The sequence below is a fragment of the Girardinichthys multiradiatus genome, chromosome 12, assembly GCF_021462225.1.
Source record: "Girardinichthys multiradiatus isolate DD_20200921_A chromosome 12, DD_fGirMul_XY1, whole genome shotgun sequence".
NCBI classification, from domain to species: Eukaryota; Metazoa; Chordata; class Actinopteri; order Cyprinodontiformes; family Goodeidae; genus Girardinichthys; species Girardinichthys multiradiatus.
The window spans coordinates 25,951,127-25,969,128 of record NC_061805.1 but is presented as its reverse complement, the minus strand read 5'-3'; the positions used below and the strand labels follow the sequence as shown (position 1 = coordinate 25,969,128).

The 18,002-nt window shown below is 41.1% G+C and overlaps 1 protein-coding gene across 5 annotated transcripts in view; it reads right to left on the bottom strand.

The window, feature by feature from the left end:
- The window catches only part of fancc (FA complementation group C), a 52,632-nt gene that overhangs the window by 18,373 nt on the left and 16,257 nt on the right, over positions 1 to 18,002 (bottom strand). For all 5 annotated transcript variants that reach the window (XM_047380337.1, XM_047380335.1, XM_047380334.1 and 2 more), the window contains 4 exons: positions 12,866 to 12,973; positions 12,418 to 12,482; positions 11,618 to 11,782; positions 5,926 to 6,079 (listed from right to left, as the gene is read on the bottom strand). In XM_047380337.1, coding sequence (XP_047236293.1) covers positions 5,926 to 6,079; positions 11,618 to 11,782; positions 12,418 to 12,482; positions 12,866 to 12,973 — 492 coding nt within the window. The remainder of the gene's footprint in view (positions 1 to 5,925; positions 6,080 to 11,617; positions 11,783 to 12,417; positions 12,483 to 12,865; positions 12,974 to 18,002) is intronic.

The following is an 18,002-nucleotide window of genomic DNA, read 5'->3' as shown; positions in this document are numbered from 1 at the left end:
TCCCTAAATGCCAAAAAATGAAATCAGTAACTTGGTAAACAAGATACCAATGACTAACTTTGTCTGAATAGGTTTTTGGATATGTACAGAAGTCTGGCAAAAACAATATGTAGAAAGCATGTTGAATTTACAGACTTTGCAAGACTCAGATTTCACTTTATTACATTTTTGTTAGCGTAGTATCTGTGGCAAATGTAATTACTTCACACTAATCCTGTTATTCTGCCATTGCTTAAAGGAAATCTGGAAAAAAAACAACTTGCCTCTGTAGACTAAAATCAGCCTCTCTTTGGGTAACAAACTGTAGATTTTTATTTTGCACAGATGAGGATCAGTGATGGCAATCCCCTAAATGAAAAAAAGTCACAGGCCATATCAAGTGAGGAGAACTGAACCATTCAAACGATAGCAAGTATGATATCACAGCCAAATGATGTGAGATGTGGTCTAGAGCTCGGCAAAGCAGAACAAAAGCAAAATAAATCTGGTGTTTAGTTTACCGTTTAAGGTGTATGGGAAAAAGAAAATCTCTCTCTCTCTCTCTCTCTATATATATATATATATATATATATAAAAACATATATTTTATTTTTTACAAACATATATACAGTACAGACCAAATGTTTGGACACACCTTCTCATTCTAAGAGTTTTCTTTATTTTCATGACTATGAATATTGTAGCTTCACACTGAAGGCATCAAAACTATGAATTAACACATGTGGAATTATATACTGAACAAAAAAGTGTGAAACAACTGAGAATATGTCTTATATTCTAGGTTCTTCAAAGTAGCCACCTTTTGCTTTGAGTACTGTTCTGCACACTCTTGGCTTTCTGTTGATGAGCTTCAAGAGGTAGTCACCTGAAATGGTTTTCACTTCACAGGTGTGCCCTGTCAGGTTTAATAAGTAGGATTTCAAGCCCAAGAATATAAGACATATTTTCAGTTGTTTCACACTTTTTTGTTCAGTATATAATTCCACATGTGTTAATTCATAGTTTTGATGCCTTCAGTGTGAAGTTACAATATTCATAGTCATGAAAATAAAGAAAACTCTTTGAATGAGAAGGTGTGTCCAAACTTTTATAAACATATACATTGTATATATATACATATATATATATATATATATATATATATATACATATACATTGTATATATATATATATATATATATATATATATACATATATATATATATATATATACATATACATTGTATATATATATATATATATATATATATATATATATATACACATATATATATATATATATATATATACACACACTGCTCAAGAAAATAAAGGGAACACTTAAACAACACAATATATCTCCAAGTAAATCAAACTTCTGTGAAATCAAACTGTCCACTTAGGAAGCAACACTGATTGACAATTAATTTCACATGTTGTTGTACAAATGGAATAGACAACAGGGGGAATCTTTGGTGATTAGCAAGACTCACTTAATAAAGGAGTGGTTCTGCAGGTGGGGACCACAGACCACTTCTCAGTACCTATAAGGCTGATGTTTTGGTCACTTTTGAATGTCGGTGGTGCTTTCACACTCCTGGTAGCATGAGACGGACTCTACAACCCACACAAGTGGCTCAGGTAGTGCAGCTCATCCAGGATGGCACATCAATGCGAGCGTAGTGTCCACAGCCTGGAGGCGCTACCAGGAGACAGGCCAGTACACCAGGAGACGTGGTGGAGGCCGTAGGAGGGCAACAACCCAGCAGCAGGACTGCTACCTCTGCCTTTGTGCAAGGAGGAACAGGAGGAGCACTGCCAGAGCCCTGCAAGATGACCTCCAGCAGGCCACAAATGTCAATGCGTCTGCACAAACGGTTAGAAACCGACTCCATGAGGATGGTATGAGGGCCCGACGTCCACAAATGGGGGTTGTGTTCACAGCCCAACACCGAGCAGGACGCTTGGCGTTTGCCAGAGAACACCATGATTGGCAATTTCGCTACTGGTGCCCTGTGCTCTTCACAGATGAAAGCAGGTTCACACTGAGCACATGTGACAGACGTGACAGAGTCTGGAGACACCGTGGAGAACAATCTGCTGCCCGCAACATCCTTCAGCACGACTGGTTTGGCAGTGGGTCAGTAATGGTGTGGGGTGACATTTCTTTGGTGGGCCACACGGCCCTCCATGTGCTCGCCAGAGGTAGCCTGACTGCCATTAGGTACCGAGATGAGATCCTCAGACCCCTTGTGAGATCATATGCTGGTGCGGTTGGCCCTGGGTTCCTCCTAATGCAGGACAATGCTGGACCTCATGTGGCTGGAGTGTGTCAGCAGTTTCTGCAAGATGAAGACATTGAAGCTATGGACTGGCCCCTCCGTTCCCCAGACCTGAATCCGATTGAGCACATCTGGGACATCATGTCTCGCTCCATCCACCAACATCACGTTGCCCCTCAGACTGTCCAGGAGTTGGTGGATGCTTTAGTCCAGGTCTGGGAGGACATCCCTCAGGAGACCATCCACCGTCTCATCAGGAGCATGCCCAGGCGTTGTAGGGAGGTCATACAGGAACGTGGAGGCCACACACAATACTGGGCCTCATTTTGACTTGTTTTAAGGACATTACATCAAAGTTGGATCAGCCTGTAGTGTGTTTTTCTACTTTAATTTTGTGCCTGACTCCAAATCCAGGCCCCATTGGTTAATAAATTTTATTTCCATTGAATGATTTTTGTGTGATTTTGTTGTCAGCACATTCAACTTTGTACAGAACAAAGTATTCAATGAGAATATTTCATTCATTCAGATCTAGGATGTCTTATTTGAGTGTTCCCTTTATTTTTTTGAGCAGTGTGTATATATATATATATATATATATATATATATATATATATATATAAACATAGTCAGTCAGTCAGTCAGTCATTTTCTACCGCTTATTCCATAGTGGGTCACGGGGGAGCTGGTGCCTATCTCCAGCAGTCTATGGGCGAGAGGCGGGGTACACCCTGGACAGGTCGCCAGTCCATCGCAGGGCAACACACATACAACCATACACACACTCATTCATACACCTAAGGGCAATTTTAGAGTTACCAATTAACCTAACAGGCATGTTTTTGGACTGTGGGAGGAAGCCGGAGTACCCGGTGAGAACCCACGCATGCACGGGGAGAACATGCAAACTCCATGCAGAAAGGCCCCCGGCTGGGAATCGAACCCAGGACCTTCTTGCTGCAAGGCAACAGTGCTACCAACTGCGCCACCGTGCAGCCATATATAAACATATGTTTGTAAAATGTGTTTCAGGAAACCCATCAAAACTTGAGCGATAAAACATCTCTGCATCTGCCTGTCTCCGTTATGGCACACAGCAAGATTTTAAAAGTTTCAAAGACCCGTGGGGAGAGGCGGCGGGCTGGGGTGGGTTTGCTTGTTGCCCCCCAAGCTCAGCCGTCTCGTGTTGGGGTTTACCCCAGTGGATGAGAGGGTCGCATCCCTGCGCCTTCGGGTTGGGAACAGGGCTCTGGGTGTTGTTTCGGCCTACAAGCTGAGCGGTAGAGCGGAGTACCCAGCCTTCTTGGCGTCCCTGTCGGGGGTGCTGCATAGTGCCCCTCCCAGGGACTCCATTATTCTGCTGGGGGACTTCAACGCCCACGTGGAAAACGACAGTGACACCTGGAGAGGTGTGATCCGAGGAATGCACGCCCCGATCTGAAAATTGTGGGACTCCTGAGGCTGCTGACGGGTACCGTGAGGCCAAGCGTTCTGGCAAACGTCCAGCACCTCGGGGGGGGAAGCAGTGCTTAGCCAACACTGTTTACAGTGGGGATGGGGAGCCCTTCATAAGAAGGGTGACTGGAGGGTGTGTTCCAACTATAGGGGGAACACATTCCTCAGCCTCCCTGGTAAGGCCTCCGCCAGGGTATTGGAGAGGAGAGTTCGGCCGACAGTTGAACCTCGTTTTCAGGAGGAGCGGTGTGGTTTTCGTCCCGGCCGTGGAACACTGGACCAGCTCTATACCCTCTACAGAGTACTCGAGAGTTCATGGGAGTTTGCCCAACCGGTCCACATGTGTTTTGTGGACCTGGAGAAGTCATTCGACTGTGCCCCTCATGGCGCCCTGTAGGGGGTGCTCCAGGAGTATGGAGTCGGGGCTTTTTATTAGGGGCCATCCAGTCTTTGTACAAGCGGAGCAGGAGTTTGGTTTGCATTGCCGGCACCAAGTCAGACTTGTTCCCAGTGCATGGTGGACTCCAGAAGGGCTGCCCTTTGTCACCGGTCCTAACTTTCAGAGGATTTCTAGGCGCAGCCAAGGGCCGGAGGGGGTCTGGTTTGGGGACCAGTGGATTTCATCTCTTCTTTTTGCAGATGATGCGGTCCTGCTGGCTCCCAAGGAGCACCACTTATCATTAGCTATGAGTAAATTTTATTGATTGGATTGAAATAAACAAATCTGAACACAACCGTTTATATGGACACAAACTCAAAAAATCTGATCATGGCGTGTGTTTATATGCACCAAGCTTTATTCAGAATATAAGCACTTTGACATGTGCAGAGTTGTCACATTTACCTTAAACAGACGAATAACTTCCTCTGCGGAACAAACAATATAATGTGTTGGCCATTACCGACCAGAATGGACCCAGCTCAGGTTCTGAGGGCTGTCGAGGTGTTATTGGTAACTTTAATTAAGCTACAGGGTCAGCAACACATGTTGTTGCTGTTCTTGCATTACAGGATGAGAGCTGGAGGAAATTAACATTCTTGCAAGTTTTGATACTAAAGGTAGAAATGCGGCACCTTGACATAGGGCACACATGCAGTCATGTCAGTTTGCCACAATCAGAATGACATGATCCGAACACCTGTTTACATACACAACATTCAGATTGACAATCAGCATAAACCGTCCCTCTCATTCGAAATACAATTTCATTCTGACCGAGCTGAATTCAATCACAATATTCATATTGGCACATTTACATTACGCATTTTCATTCTGATTTACTCCGATTACCAATGTACATGTAAACCTCCCTACTGTTATAAGGTTTAACTATTTTAAAACCAGATAGTAAGCTAAAAACTTAAGCAGGCAACTGCTGGCTGGCTACCTGAGCAGATAGCTTATCTAATTAACCAGGCAATGTCAGCTTGCCAAGTCCCTCTTAAAAAAGAGATTTTATTTTTAATGAGTGTTTTAACTGGTTAAGTAAGGGTCAAATAAAAATATCTGTTTTAATTTATAAAGAGCAGAAGGACTCACAGGTATAATATTTGACACAGTAAGTCCTCAAAAGCTACTCCTAAATTCTGTTGGTTGTTATGCTATATTACTGCCAAAGTCTATGTATCAGAATCAAAATAACAATAAATACTACAGATAACAATTTTTTTTATAAAGCTAATTATCTGTGTGTTATATTATTTTGCAGCGGTTAGAATAATTATTTCTTTTTGTTTTAAATAAAAATAATTCTATCGTGTTATACAGTTTATAATAATGTCAGTAAGAAATTTAACATGCCTAAAATACAAAAAATGTGTTTTTTAATCAATCTAGTCTGTATAACATTAATTTGAACCTTACTTGTTGATCTTAAGATAAGTTCTGTTCAAATCTTCATTTTTGAATACTGTCTATTTAAGATCACACCTCGCAAACTGTTTCAACAACTGCTTTTGTCATGCCTCACTATCTACGTTCTCATTAGAAAAAAGATCTGGAATGTAAAAGAATCAAATTCAAACCCAACCGTCTCTGGGAAAGACACTGTAAATTTGTAAACTCAACATTTAAGAAAAGCTACAAGATACTTTAGAGAAAAAACAAAATTCAAAACCCCTCTGTATTTCATGCCAAATAAGGCCAGATTTGTAATCCGCCCTGACTATGATTTGACATATTTTTACAATAATAAAAGAGAGAACCCACCAACAACGACTTTGTTACTTGCTCCTCAATCTTATTTGCTGTCGATCCTGCTGCAGTGGTAGACTCCAGCAGACTGAGCACAGCGTCCTCCATGCTGGACAGGCTGTGACACCACAGAGACACAACGGCCTCTTCCTCCAGTGGCAGGCCACATCTGGAAATGTATTTTTTAGGTTTACATCATATTTTAAAATCTATAAAATGTTACAATTTCACACTATCTGGATATTAGCATACAGCTGGGTATAAAACATTAATCCAGAAAATGCGATAAACTAAGAATAAACAAATGGATCTGGAATTTTCCAATTGGATATCTGAATATTTATGCAACATAAGAAAAAGAGACTGACCAATTCTAATTTTTTTAAATATAAAGAAATTTAGAATTTGATCTCAGAAAAAATGCAAAACAAGTATTGAACAGAGCTGCTAATCTCATCAATTTCCAAAAATTGAAGTGTAATTAAAAGAAAGGTTGATTTGGTATAATGGAGATAATTCCTCTACTCCAGAATTTTTAATCTGGATATATGTTGGCATGGTATAGTAATTATATTACTGAATGCCTTCGAACTGTTCAGTGATAACACAAATTATTTATATGGGTTTTAATGTATGAAAATAAAGATTTAAACTAATTCACAAAATTTTTAGAACCATGGTGGTAATGGGAACAATGATGGTGATGGCTGGTCAGAAGAAGCAATGGCGTTGGGCTGACCCTCAGAGGCAGAGATGTCGTCGTGTCTGACCCTCAGAGGCAGAAGTTTCAGGCCGACCCTCAGAGGCAGAGACGTCGGGCTGACCCTCAGAGGCTAAAGCGTCGGGGTGACCCTCGGAGGCTAAAGCGTCGAGGTGACCCTCGGAGGCAGAGCCGTCCGTCTGACCCTCAGAGGCGAGAGCAGAAGCTGAAACGTTGCGCTGACCCCCAGTGGCGTGAGCAGAAGCGTCCATTTTGCGACGCCATCTGTGGCGAGCACAGAAGGTTGAGGCAGACATCAGCAGCACACTGAGGACAAAAGCGGGCTTCTCTGAACTGCTCTGAAGACGTGATGAAGATGATGATGGTGTAGATGAGGATAATGAAGACTGAGCCAGGAGTGTAGAGGAGTTTGGTGATACCAAACCTGGGAGTGTAGATGGCAGTGCTGGAGATGGCAGAATCAGGAGTGTAGATGACTGATTAGGAGGAGCAGATAGTGGTGTTGATGAGGATGACATAGCCGCGCTTTGGGGACATAGAGCAGCGAACTCAGCATCGGAAGGCTAAACAAGGGGAAAAGAGTCAGTCATTTCCTGCCAAGGCCCACTGGATGGCGCTAAAGGAGCAGTAACCAGAGACGTGGAGTTTGCTTTACAGCTGGAAGCTTGAAGCCAGGTCAGCGACATCGGAGAGACGAGGTAGGTTTCAACCAGACCCTCCAGAGCTCGGAAGGAGACATCGGCACAACCCTCGGGGGGGGAGATTGGATGCGCAAGACCGACCTTCTGAAATGGGACTGATGACTTAGCTTTCGGTGGGATGAGGAGAAAACGGGAAGTGTAGCAGCTGGTGGAATGGAGCCTTCCGGATGCTTAGAGGCTGGAGCAGAGATGTCACCTGGCTAACAGAGATCAGGGTGGAAACTGCCATCAGATCCCCAGAGACAGAAGCAGAGGCACCAGCTGAACCCTCAGAGATGGGAGAAAAGATCTGCGTCAGAGCTCTCTGATGCTCAGTCATTTCCGGAGTCAAGATGCTCTGTGGGAAAAATTGCTCCAGTCCTCCAGTCAGTCCATCAGCTGGTTAGAAATCTCCATGCCAACGCCAAGGTGAACTGGGGGAATTGAGGAGGTGGAGATACACAGACATAATGACCAGACCCCCTTTAAATCCCCCGTCCACTCGGTCCAGAGGACTGGGAGGCTCCGCCGCTGCCAACAAGGGAGGTTCTACTGCTGCTACTGCGGATTGCTGACGGCGATGCCGTGCAAAAAGAAAGCAGCGGCCAGCAGACAGAAAACATCAGCCAGATCTGCCGAGGCTGGAGTTTTGGAGGCGGAGAGGAGCAGTCCTGGCCAGCACCATCTTAGACCTTCTAAAGGTCTCCTCCATCTCCTCCAGTCACAGGGAACAGGTGAGGATTTCAATATTGTACCCATACATGGTTCTTGCCTCTTCCTTCTGTTGGTGGATCCACCGGGATCAGTTCCAAGTCGTAACTGTCTGCTCGGTCCTTCTGATTAGATCGTTCTCTCTTAAAGTGTTTTTAGGGCCAACATGCGGATCAGAATTGAGTCGCATGGTGAGTAGAACAAATCTTTAATCATTTAAACACAGGCAAAACTTAGAGAGGCAGGGTTACATGCATGAAGTAAGTAGTCAACAGTAGTGGCATGAAATGAAAACCTTAGAGTATAAATACTGGGGTAGGATGGAGAGTGAACCAATGAACAATGGGAGGTAATCAGGAGAAATCTGAAACAGCAGGTGAGAGAGAGAGACAATCGACGGAAAGAGACAAATTAACACATATGAGCAGGGAATCCAGGGGTACAACAAAACATCTAAGGGTTAGGGTTGAACAGAAATAACAATAGAACTAACTAAAGAAGATACACATGGAGAAACCAGAGCTACATGGAAGAACAAACGCAAACATCTAACATAGGATTCCAAGTAAGTAATCTAAACCAGAATGAATGATGAAATGAACTGAACTAACATCAACAGAAGTAGAGAAAACAGACAAGAAACTCAAACTCAAAACCTAACACAGGCTGATCATGACATGATCACCCTATGGCAGCTTGTGTGTTTCTAACATATTTTGATACATACATATTTATATATATTTAAATGTCACTAATATTAACTTTAAAAAATTACCTTTCAAGAAATACAATCTCCGGCAAGGAATAAATAAGGACATCCCCAATATTTAAACTTACAACAGCTAATATTACAGGAAGGCCTTCGAATTTGAACAGCATTACTCAGCATGCTGAAGAAGATGTTCCTTGTTTAAACCTCAGACATTTAGCTTGGTGTGTTCCTGACTGTTAAAGTGAGACTTAAACACCAAGGTGACACTTAAGAGGTGTTTGAGGCCTTCAGAAAGAAGAATATAGATGTTTAAGAGTTTGGAAAGAAGTTGGAAGAAGTCTCAAAAGAATTTGAAATCAGACTTTGCACAGCACGAAGAAAAGAGTACAAGTGGAGGACATTCAACACAACTGCCAGCATGCCCAGGTCTGGTCGTCCAAGGATGTTCACAATGAAAGCAGACCGCAAAATGCCAAGAAGTCTCCAGAAATACTGAAATGCCATTACTAGCATTACAACAGGATCTTGCTACTGTTAAGATGAAATGCAGTTACAGAATAAGACTTCACAAGTTTAACTTTTACAGTTGGTATTTATGGAAAAATTTGCTGTCTAATAAAATCATAAAGGTCAGAATGAAGAGAACGTAGGCAAAGACCAGGGGCCTCATATTCAAAGTGTGCATAACTTTATGCCACAATGTTTTACGCACAACTTGGCATGTAAAAAAATTAACAAAAGTGTGCGGAAATCCACGCAAACTTCTGACCTGCCCTAAAAATGTGCGGCAGAACACAAACTTATTCAATTGACAATAACAAACTGCATATAACTAAACCTCCCCTAAATACACTGAAATATGACCCCATTCAGTTTTATTTAATTCATGGGGCATCAAACCTGATGTTTTTTCATGAGTTTGAGCGTTTATGGTTTAAGTTCTCGCGATTAAACTGAATTACAATAACGTAACACAAGTCAGAAAATGATGGAAACAACTTCAGTTGGATATAAACTGTAAAACTTCCTCTGTTTTGTCACCGTATTTTTTGTTTGAGATTGTACTGACCTGCTGGCACATGATGATGCATGCCGGTTCAGAATGCCCAGGGCATCATCTTGGAGCTCTGCATGGAACTGGCCTCAGTGTTACAGAGGGAACCCAGGAGGAACCGTGGGTCGGCACTGCCAAATCAAGTTCTCACTACGCTGCGGTCCCTTCAACCGGAGCTTTTCAGAAGGAGCGGACTGACATGTTGGGTATTTAACAGTTATTCCTGAGCCGTGCCATGCCAGCCATACGGGCCTGCCTCATCCTTATGTTGCTCAGATATATTAAGTTCCCCTAAACTGTGGCTCTCATTTGCAGCGTGGAGCCGATTTCTGAATGTAATTAGAGCGATGGACTGCACTTATAGCTATAAGGACCCCAACTGTAAGTTAATATGAATATATGAATAGAAGACATTTTAATTCAATATATGTGCAACCTATATGCGCAATTGTGTCTCAAAAATGCAATGGCACGATGGCCTTCTCAGTTCATGATTCCTTTAAACTATAAAAATTATAATTATTTTAGGTATAATATTTCTGTTGGGAAAAAACGTCAATCAGTCATCGTGCACGATAGCTGGCTTCTAGGTAATTTTCAGTTTTTTTATGTAACGTCCAGAATGGTTTTAAAGATTTATAGTAGTTCACATAATGTGTGTGTCCTAGTAGAAATATGGAAGGCATATTCACCTCATAACAATAATTTGGTATACTTTACAATTATCAGCATCAAGCTATGATTAAGCTCAATGCAGCAGCTAGACAGCACGGTTTGGATTTGAAAAAGACAAAACAGGTAGGCTACGAGCCAACAAACCTTTTATTTTCAGTCAGCTTTGAGTCCCTATAGTCATTTAAGTAGATGTTGGTTTTGATAAATCCCACTTTGGTTTCACCACAAATTGGGATGTATGAAGGCTATGTGTGTGATGACATGTCTACACACGCTTTCAAACATGTGCGCCGCAAGTTTCAGAATTTCTCCCTACCACCAACTTTTAGTATGAAAGTTGCACACACTTTCATACATGAGGCCCCAGGACTTCCGGAATGAATTTCTTTGGACAGAGACGACTAAAACTGAAATATCTGGACACCAGAACAGAGGACATGTTTAATGTAAACCAAATACATCAGGAAAAAAACATCATACCAACTTTGAAAAATGGAGGTGGACGTGTCATGATTTGGGGAAGCTTTGCTGCAGCAAGATCTGGTCAGCTCACCATCACAGAAACCACCATAAATTATATCGTGTATAAATACTTGGAAAAAGGATACAAAAAATGGAAAGTCAAAGTCCAGATCTTGGTCCTTTTGAGACATTTTCAGGTGACTTGGCTGTACATGCAGAAACCTCTCAAACATCTTAATGCTGAAAGTGAGGAGTGGGGAAAACTTTCCTCAGATTGGTAGATGGCTTCAAGAAGAGTTTTATGGCAGGAAGTCAGATCATTAGGCAGTATGGTGTTCTACGTTTTCCTCAGAAAATGTATTTTTGTTGATATCATTAATGAGCAAAACAAGGTTAATATAACTACAATTAAATTATTTATTTTTCAGCAATAACAAAATTCATTTGATATCAATATGTGAACATTTATTGATAAAGATCTGTACATTTTATGGAGTCTGTTTTTTCACATCTATAGGTTTTTATAGCATTTCAGAAGACCAACCTTTCCAGAAACAAAGATTTTACATCCCTCTTAGAACTGCAACACCGCAAAATTCTTGACAGCTCAAATGAACAGTCAACTGAGATCGTTAGCTTATTTTTCTAAAACACCTTAGCACCACTTAATACACTATAAATGTTTACAGTACCTTGAGTAGGCAGAGTGTAGCGCATCAAGGAAGTTTTCACTCAGACCTTCTCTGATGCAATTCACTGGCTGTTGCAGCAAAGCCCCAATAACAGGGGATGTTTCAGGACATTTGATGAGAGGAACCCAAGCCTCTGATGCAGCCTGAATACTGGTACATGAACACCTGTGAGGGGTGTGGTAAATGTTATTGATATTTGTATTACTGTGGAGACAGAATGATAGGTTGTGGTTAGAGTTCATGTCTACTAATATTTTCCAGTCTGTAAATGCATAACTTTGTTTGTCATTCAACAATTGATTGCCCTGTAGGCACACACAGTCACTAATATTTGCTGTTGATATGTCCTTTACCTAATGTTTTTCATTGCACATATTTATAGTTGATTTCTGTGCTTTTGTCTTGTTATTGCAAATATAATGTTTGTTTTGAGTACAGTACATTAATGAAGCAGATATGAAATTTTAATTCTAAGTTTTAAACAATATGAAATGATGCACCCATGCTAAAAATATGTTTTTTTGTTTTAAAGAAAGATTAATTATGCCTTTTGGAACTGAATTATTATTAATTACATTCATTTACTTTCTTTTATAACAATCACAAACAGCATAACAACTTTTGCAGCTTTTGTAGGAATATGAAGCACTGCTCCTGTGTGTAACTGACTAACAGATAATTAAACATCATATTTAAATCTATCAGGATTTATATAATGTTCTGCAATTTCACAATCAGTAAGCAGAACTAAAAAATATCAAACACTAAGTCATGTTTGTTTGACTGTGAATTTTATTTACCCCTGATTTCTGCTGCTCTGAGAGCACTGACTCTTCCCAATGCTTTCCTGCATCAGTGTCACCATCTGAAATACAAAAATAAAAAAATTAAAGAAAATAAAATCAAAATGCAATGCAAGAATATGACAGAGTATTAGGGCCAGGCTAAGAGAATTTGTTTTGGGGAAAAAATCGTTTCAAAGTCCTGAAACTGGTAATAATTTGATGCTCATCCGCTAAAAGATTAAGAATGTCCTTATTTATGAAACAGACACTAAAGTATAAGATGCTCAACATTCCTCATATTCAAACATATGGAAAACTGTGCTTTTTGTAAGGGTTCTCATAAAAAGTCACTTTATTCTTGCAATGTTCCAACTTTATTTTCGTAATGTAATGTAATTCTCTTAGCCTGGCTCTAGCCAGCATGCTAGCATGCTTTTAAACAGAAGCAGTAAAAACAAAATACCCTTTTGAGCACTTTAAGATGGTATTCTTTGGCTGGCACACCCAAATGTTTCATCAGTGCCGGGGCTGCACTATCCTCTTCTTCCGTAGCCAGCTGACACAGGATTTTCTGTGGTAGAGAGGATGAAACAATGTGCAGCAGAGGTTTGGCACTTCATGAAAGTAACAAAAGCAATTTAACAAAACCCAAAGTTTCATTACAGCAAAGCTAATAGGTTACCAAAAAAAAAAAAATCAGATGACTGTCGGCATCACATCATTTGAAACACATGAGCGGAGAGAAGGTATTCCTGTAAGTGAACATGTATGTATGGACTGCATATGAGGAGCTGCAGAAAAGAGCATTCTTTGTAACAGAAAGCCCTTGGTGTTTTACAAGCATTTTTTAAGGGGGCCTCGTGATAGTCTGATACACACGACTAATAAACCCATCCTATACTCATCTGTGAACAATGTTGGCTGAAATAAAGGAAAGCAATCTACTCAGTTTATGGTAAAAAGATACGGAACTGGTCATTATCAACTTTATTTATATAGAAATTTACAAGAAATCGCTTCTGAGAATGATGTTGAGAAATAAAATACACAGTATTACAGTAATACATCAGAAAACAAAAGAAATACAAATAAAAGAAATAAAAACAACAGATATAAAAATTAAATTGTGATGTTAAGCTTCAATCGATTCAAAACCCTCAGAGAGAAGGTGAGTCTTTAAAAGTGGGGGGTCTTGAGATAATCTCCAGAGATCAATAATTAGGTAAAAGATCATATCTAATGCGCATTGGTATATCATATCTTATATACACAAGCACGCTCACACTTACACCCACAGGTGTTTAGATTCAGGTGTTAACAGATATACAGATGTTATATATTGAGCCGCAGTTACCACTAAATACATCTTGCATTCATTAGTACTGAGCACTTTTCGATAACAACGCAGTTGTTATATACGTTTCTGCAGGTGTAGAACCAATCTTCTAGGGTGTTATCTTGTATTCTCTTCACACTTCTTTCTCTCTATTCTTTTCTCCTTCTCTCCCTTTTTCCTTTTTGCCCCACCTTTCTCTTTCTTGCTTCATTTTTTTCCTTTTCGTTTCTGTCTCCGTGTCCATTGCAATCAAAATAATACAAAAGCAGTTTCTAATAAAGTTTCTTTTATAAATATCAAACAGCGCTTTAAAGCGTTAGCTGTAATGCTCCACTTGTGAAAGTAAATCTGTTGGGCTTTTTCTTGGCACTCAGACAACAATTCTGAGCGATACTCTGCCGGACAGGACACGGTAAAAAAAAAAAAGAAATTGGTGGCATAAAAGAATTCTGCAGATATGAGTGTCCACTGAGACCACACAGACCAATGAGAAACTTAAACAACATTTAAAAAAACTAAAATGGCTAGAAAGCCAGTGGAGTGAGGACAGCGTTGGAGTTATATAATCCTGTTTCCTGGTTCCCGTCAAATGTTGCAGAGCAGCATTCTGTACCAGATTTAGATGATTAAGGGGTGATTAATCAATGTCCTTATTTAAGGAATTAAAGCAGTCTAAATGTTTTGTTATACAAACACAAATGACTTCCCAAAGCCTTTAGGCTAGAAGGCTTAATTAAAAAAAATCTTGATTTGACCATTTCTTTTACTTGCTTAAGACATTTGGATAAAAAAAAACTGTTAAAAATAGCACCATGGTTCTCAACGAGGATGAAGCTAAAGGCTCCTGAGTGATGTCTGGGTGGTCTAAAACTTCTGACTTCTTAAGATGATATTGTTTTCATTGAAATGAAGAAATTGCAAATTCATTTATGGTTTGATGCCATCAGGAGAAAACAGTGCATGTTTTAAAGTATTGCTAATATATTCATGAATAAAATTGATCTAAATAAGAGATGCACAGATAAAGCTTTTTCTTTCCGACACCAATTTACATTTTTCTTTAAGGTATGACTGGTTAATTACAATTTAGACAAATTCCAATTTGTAAACAACTTCAACACATAAAAGATTCAGTTGTTTAGGTTTCTAGTAATTTTGAATCCAACAGAAAATTAAGGAACAACATGTCTATCCCTATTTATGAATTAAAACAATTGTCACTTTATGTGATTTTTATTAAACAAAAAAAGCACATCTGTACCTGTTGCTGGTTGGTGCGTTTATAGATTGAAAATGGAGTGAGTGGTTAATTTGGAAGCTTTTAATGAATATAAAAAAAAGAAAATTGGCCAAATTCAATCTTCCTACTGATTGGTGCATCATCGGCAAGGAAGGGGAAATCATAGATCCTAAAAATGGAACCCAGAGGAAATATGTATACAGAAAACACAACAGGACCACAAATAAAGCCCTGCGGAACTCCAGATGTAAACGCTACTGCTACATTTGGAGTGGGAAACTCCAGCCAGATAAATAGGACCTAAACTGCTGCAGAACAGAGTCTTTGATATATATAATGTTCAAGTATGGGAAAAACGATGTTGTGGTCTGCAGTATTAATAGCAGTATTCAGGTTAAATGGTCCTTAAAAACAAATGAAAATAATTATTTTACAAATTGTCAAAACATGGTAAGATCTTTCCATGTAATCTATGCAACAATTATTAAATGTTCACAGTTAAAACAATAAGAAAAAGTAAAATGATCACCCTAAAATCCTACTCTATCCTGCCCAAGCTACTTTTAATAAAAGAAAACGGGATTACTTGGTGCCGTCTTTTCTGGGGGGGGGGGGGTTACTTTGGCAAAGGGGACAAATATGACGGACCGTCAGCAGTCAACTGGAGCAAACCAAGGAGGAAAATTTAATCTCCTTGGGAAAACCTCAGTGGGTTTTTTTTGGGTTGTGTGTCAACTCCACGCCTTCGATCAGTAAGGTAAAACTTGCTGACCTTCATATCCCAGTATACGCTTTTCAGATTGTTGAGCGTCGCACGAGTTTAGCCAGAATGAATGAAAACCCACATGTGAGTTTCTTCACCAGAATGATGTGCCCCCGTTGCGTGGTAACCACGTTTGGGTTTCCAGCAGGAGGAAAAGCAATGGTAGAGCATCTCCCGTGTTCTTATATAGCCCACTGTAACATCAGAGCTGCGACGCCCCTTACTGTTAGCTGCAATGCATGCTGGGAGGTGCAGACATTACTGGGGGGTATAGTAGCAGACGACACTGGGAGGTATAGTAGCGAACAAATGGTCCAACACGAGAGGATAAAGGGGCCCAGAAGAAGGATGATCAGGAGAGAGATGTTTTTGCTGAGCACCCCCTGACCGGTAGCTGAAAAAGGAGTAAGGTTGTCTGTGATTGATAAGGCTGTCAGTCACAACTCCTGCAATAACTGTATAGCGTGTAGGTGAGGAAAGGGCTTTATTCAGGGTAAACTGACCAGAACCAGACAGTAAAGCTAGTAGCCAAGTATTCGGGATGGGTTCACACTACTTGGGTACTACCGGGGTTGGACAATGAAACTGAAACACCTGGTTTTAGACCACAATAATTTATTAGTATGGTGTAGGGCCTCCTTCTGCGGCCAATACAGCGTCAATCCGTCTTGGGAATGACATATACAAGTCCTGCACAGTGGTCAGAGGGATTTTAAGTCATTCTTCTTGCAGGATAGTGGCCAGGTCCTACGTGATACTGGTGGAGGAAAACGTTTCCTGACTCGCTTCTCCAAAACACCCCAAAGTGGTTCAATAATATTTAGTTCTGGTGACTGTGCAGGCCATGGGAGATGTTCAACTTCACTTTCATGTTCATCAAACCAATATTTCACCAGTCTTGCTGTGTGTATTGGTGCATTGTCATCCTGATACACGGCACCGCCTTCAGGACACGATGTTTGAACCATTGGATGCACATGGTCCTCAAGAATGGTTCGATTGTCCTTGGCAGCCCATCTAGCACAAGTATTGGGCCAAGGGAATGCCATAATATGGCAGCCCAAACCATCACTGATCCACCCCCATGCTTCACTCTGGGCATGCAACAGTCTGGGTGGTACGCTTCTTTGGGGCTTCTCCACACCGTAACTCTCCTGGATGTGGGGAAAACTGTAACGGTGGACTCATCAGAGAACAATACATGTTTCACATTGTCCACAGCCCAAGATTTGCGCTCCTTGCACCATTGAAACCGACGTTTGGCATTGGCATGAGTGACCAAAGGTTTGGCTATAGCAGCCCGGCCGTGTATATTGACCCTGTGGAGCTCCCCACGGACAGTTCTGGTGGAAACAGGAGAGTTGAGGTGCACATTTAATTCTGCCGTGATTTGGGCAGCCGTGGTTTTATGTTTTTTGGATACAATCGGGGTTAGCATCCGAACATCCCTTTCAGACAGCTTCCTCTTGCGTCCACAGTTAATCCTGTTGGATGTGGTTCGTCCTTCTTGGTGGTATGCTGACATTACCCTGGATACCGTGGCTCTTGATACATCACAAAGACTTGCTGTCTTGGTCACAGATGCGCCAGCAAGACGTGCACCAACAATTTGTCCTCTTTTGAACTCTGGAATGTCACCCATAATGTTGTGTGCATTTCAATATTTTGAGCAAAACTGTGCTCTTACCCTGCTAATTGAACCTTCACACTCTGCTCTTACTGGTGCAATGTGCAATCAATGAAGACTGGCTACCAGGCTGGTCCAATTTAGCCATGAAACCTCCCACACTAAAATGACAGGTGTTTCAGTTTCATTGTCCAACCCCTGTAGTAGTCAATTATTCTGAACCCATCCCAACTCAAAGGTACCTCCAGAGGCTTTGGAGGCAACTTGAGACGACAAAGACATAACGATGGAGAATGTTGATGGGCCACTGGAACTGATGGAAAAGTTGGCTGAGTTGAGAATGGTTCTGGACTTCGAAGTGGAGAACCAGAAGGCCCATACCCGAGAAGGGGTTCGTTAGCGTGGTAATGAGATGGCTCGCTATGTTCAACAGAGAAAAGTTGTCTTTGTGAACAGACAATGGGACTCATTTTCGCAATGCACAGGTTGATCACTGCTGCCAGAGATTTGGAGTAATGTGCTTGGGCAGTGTAACCCTACACTGCCAGATTATCCACCCCCCTTTGACCACCACACAGCATCCCCCGGTGTTTCAAGTGTAAAGAAGCCCGGGTCATGGGGGCTTTAGCGCAAC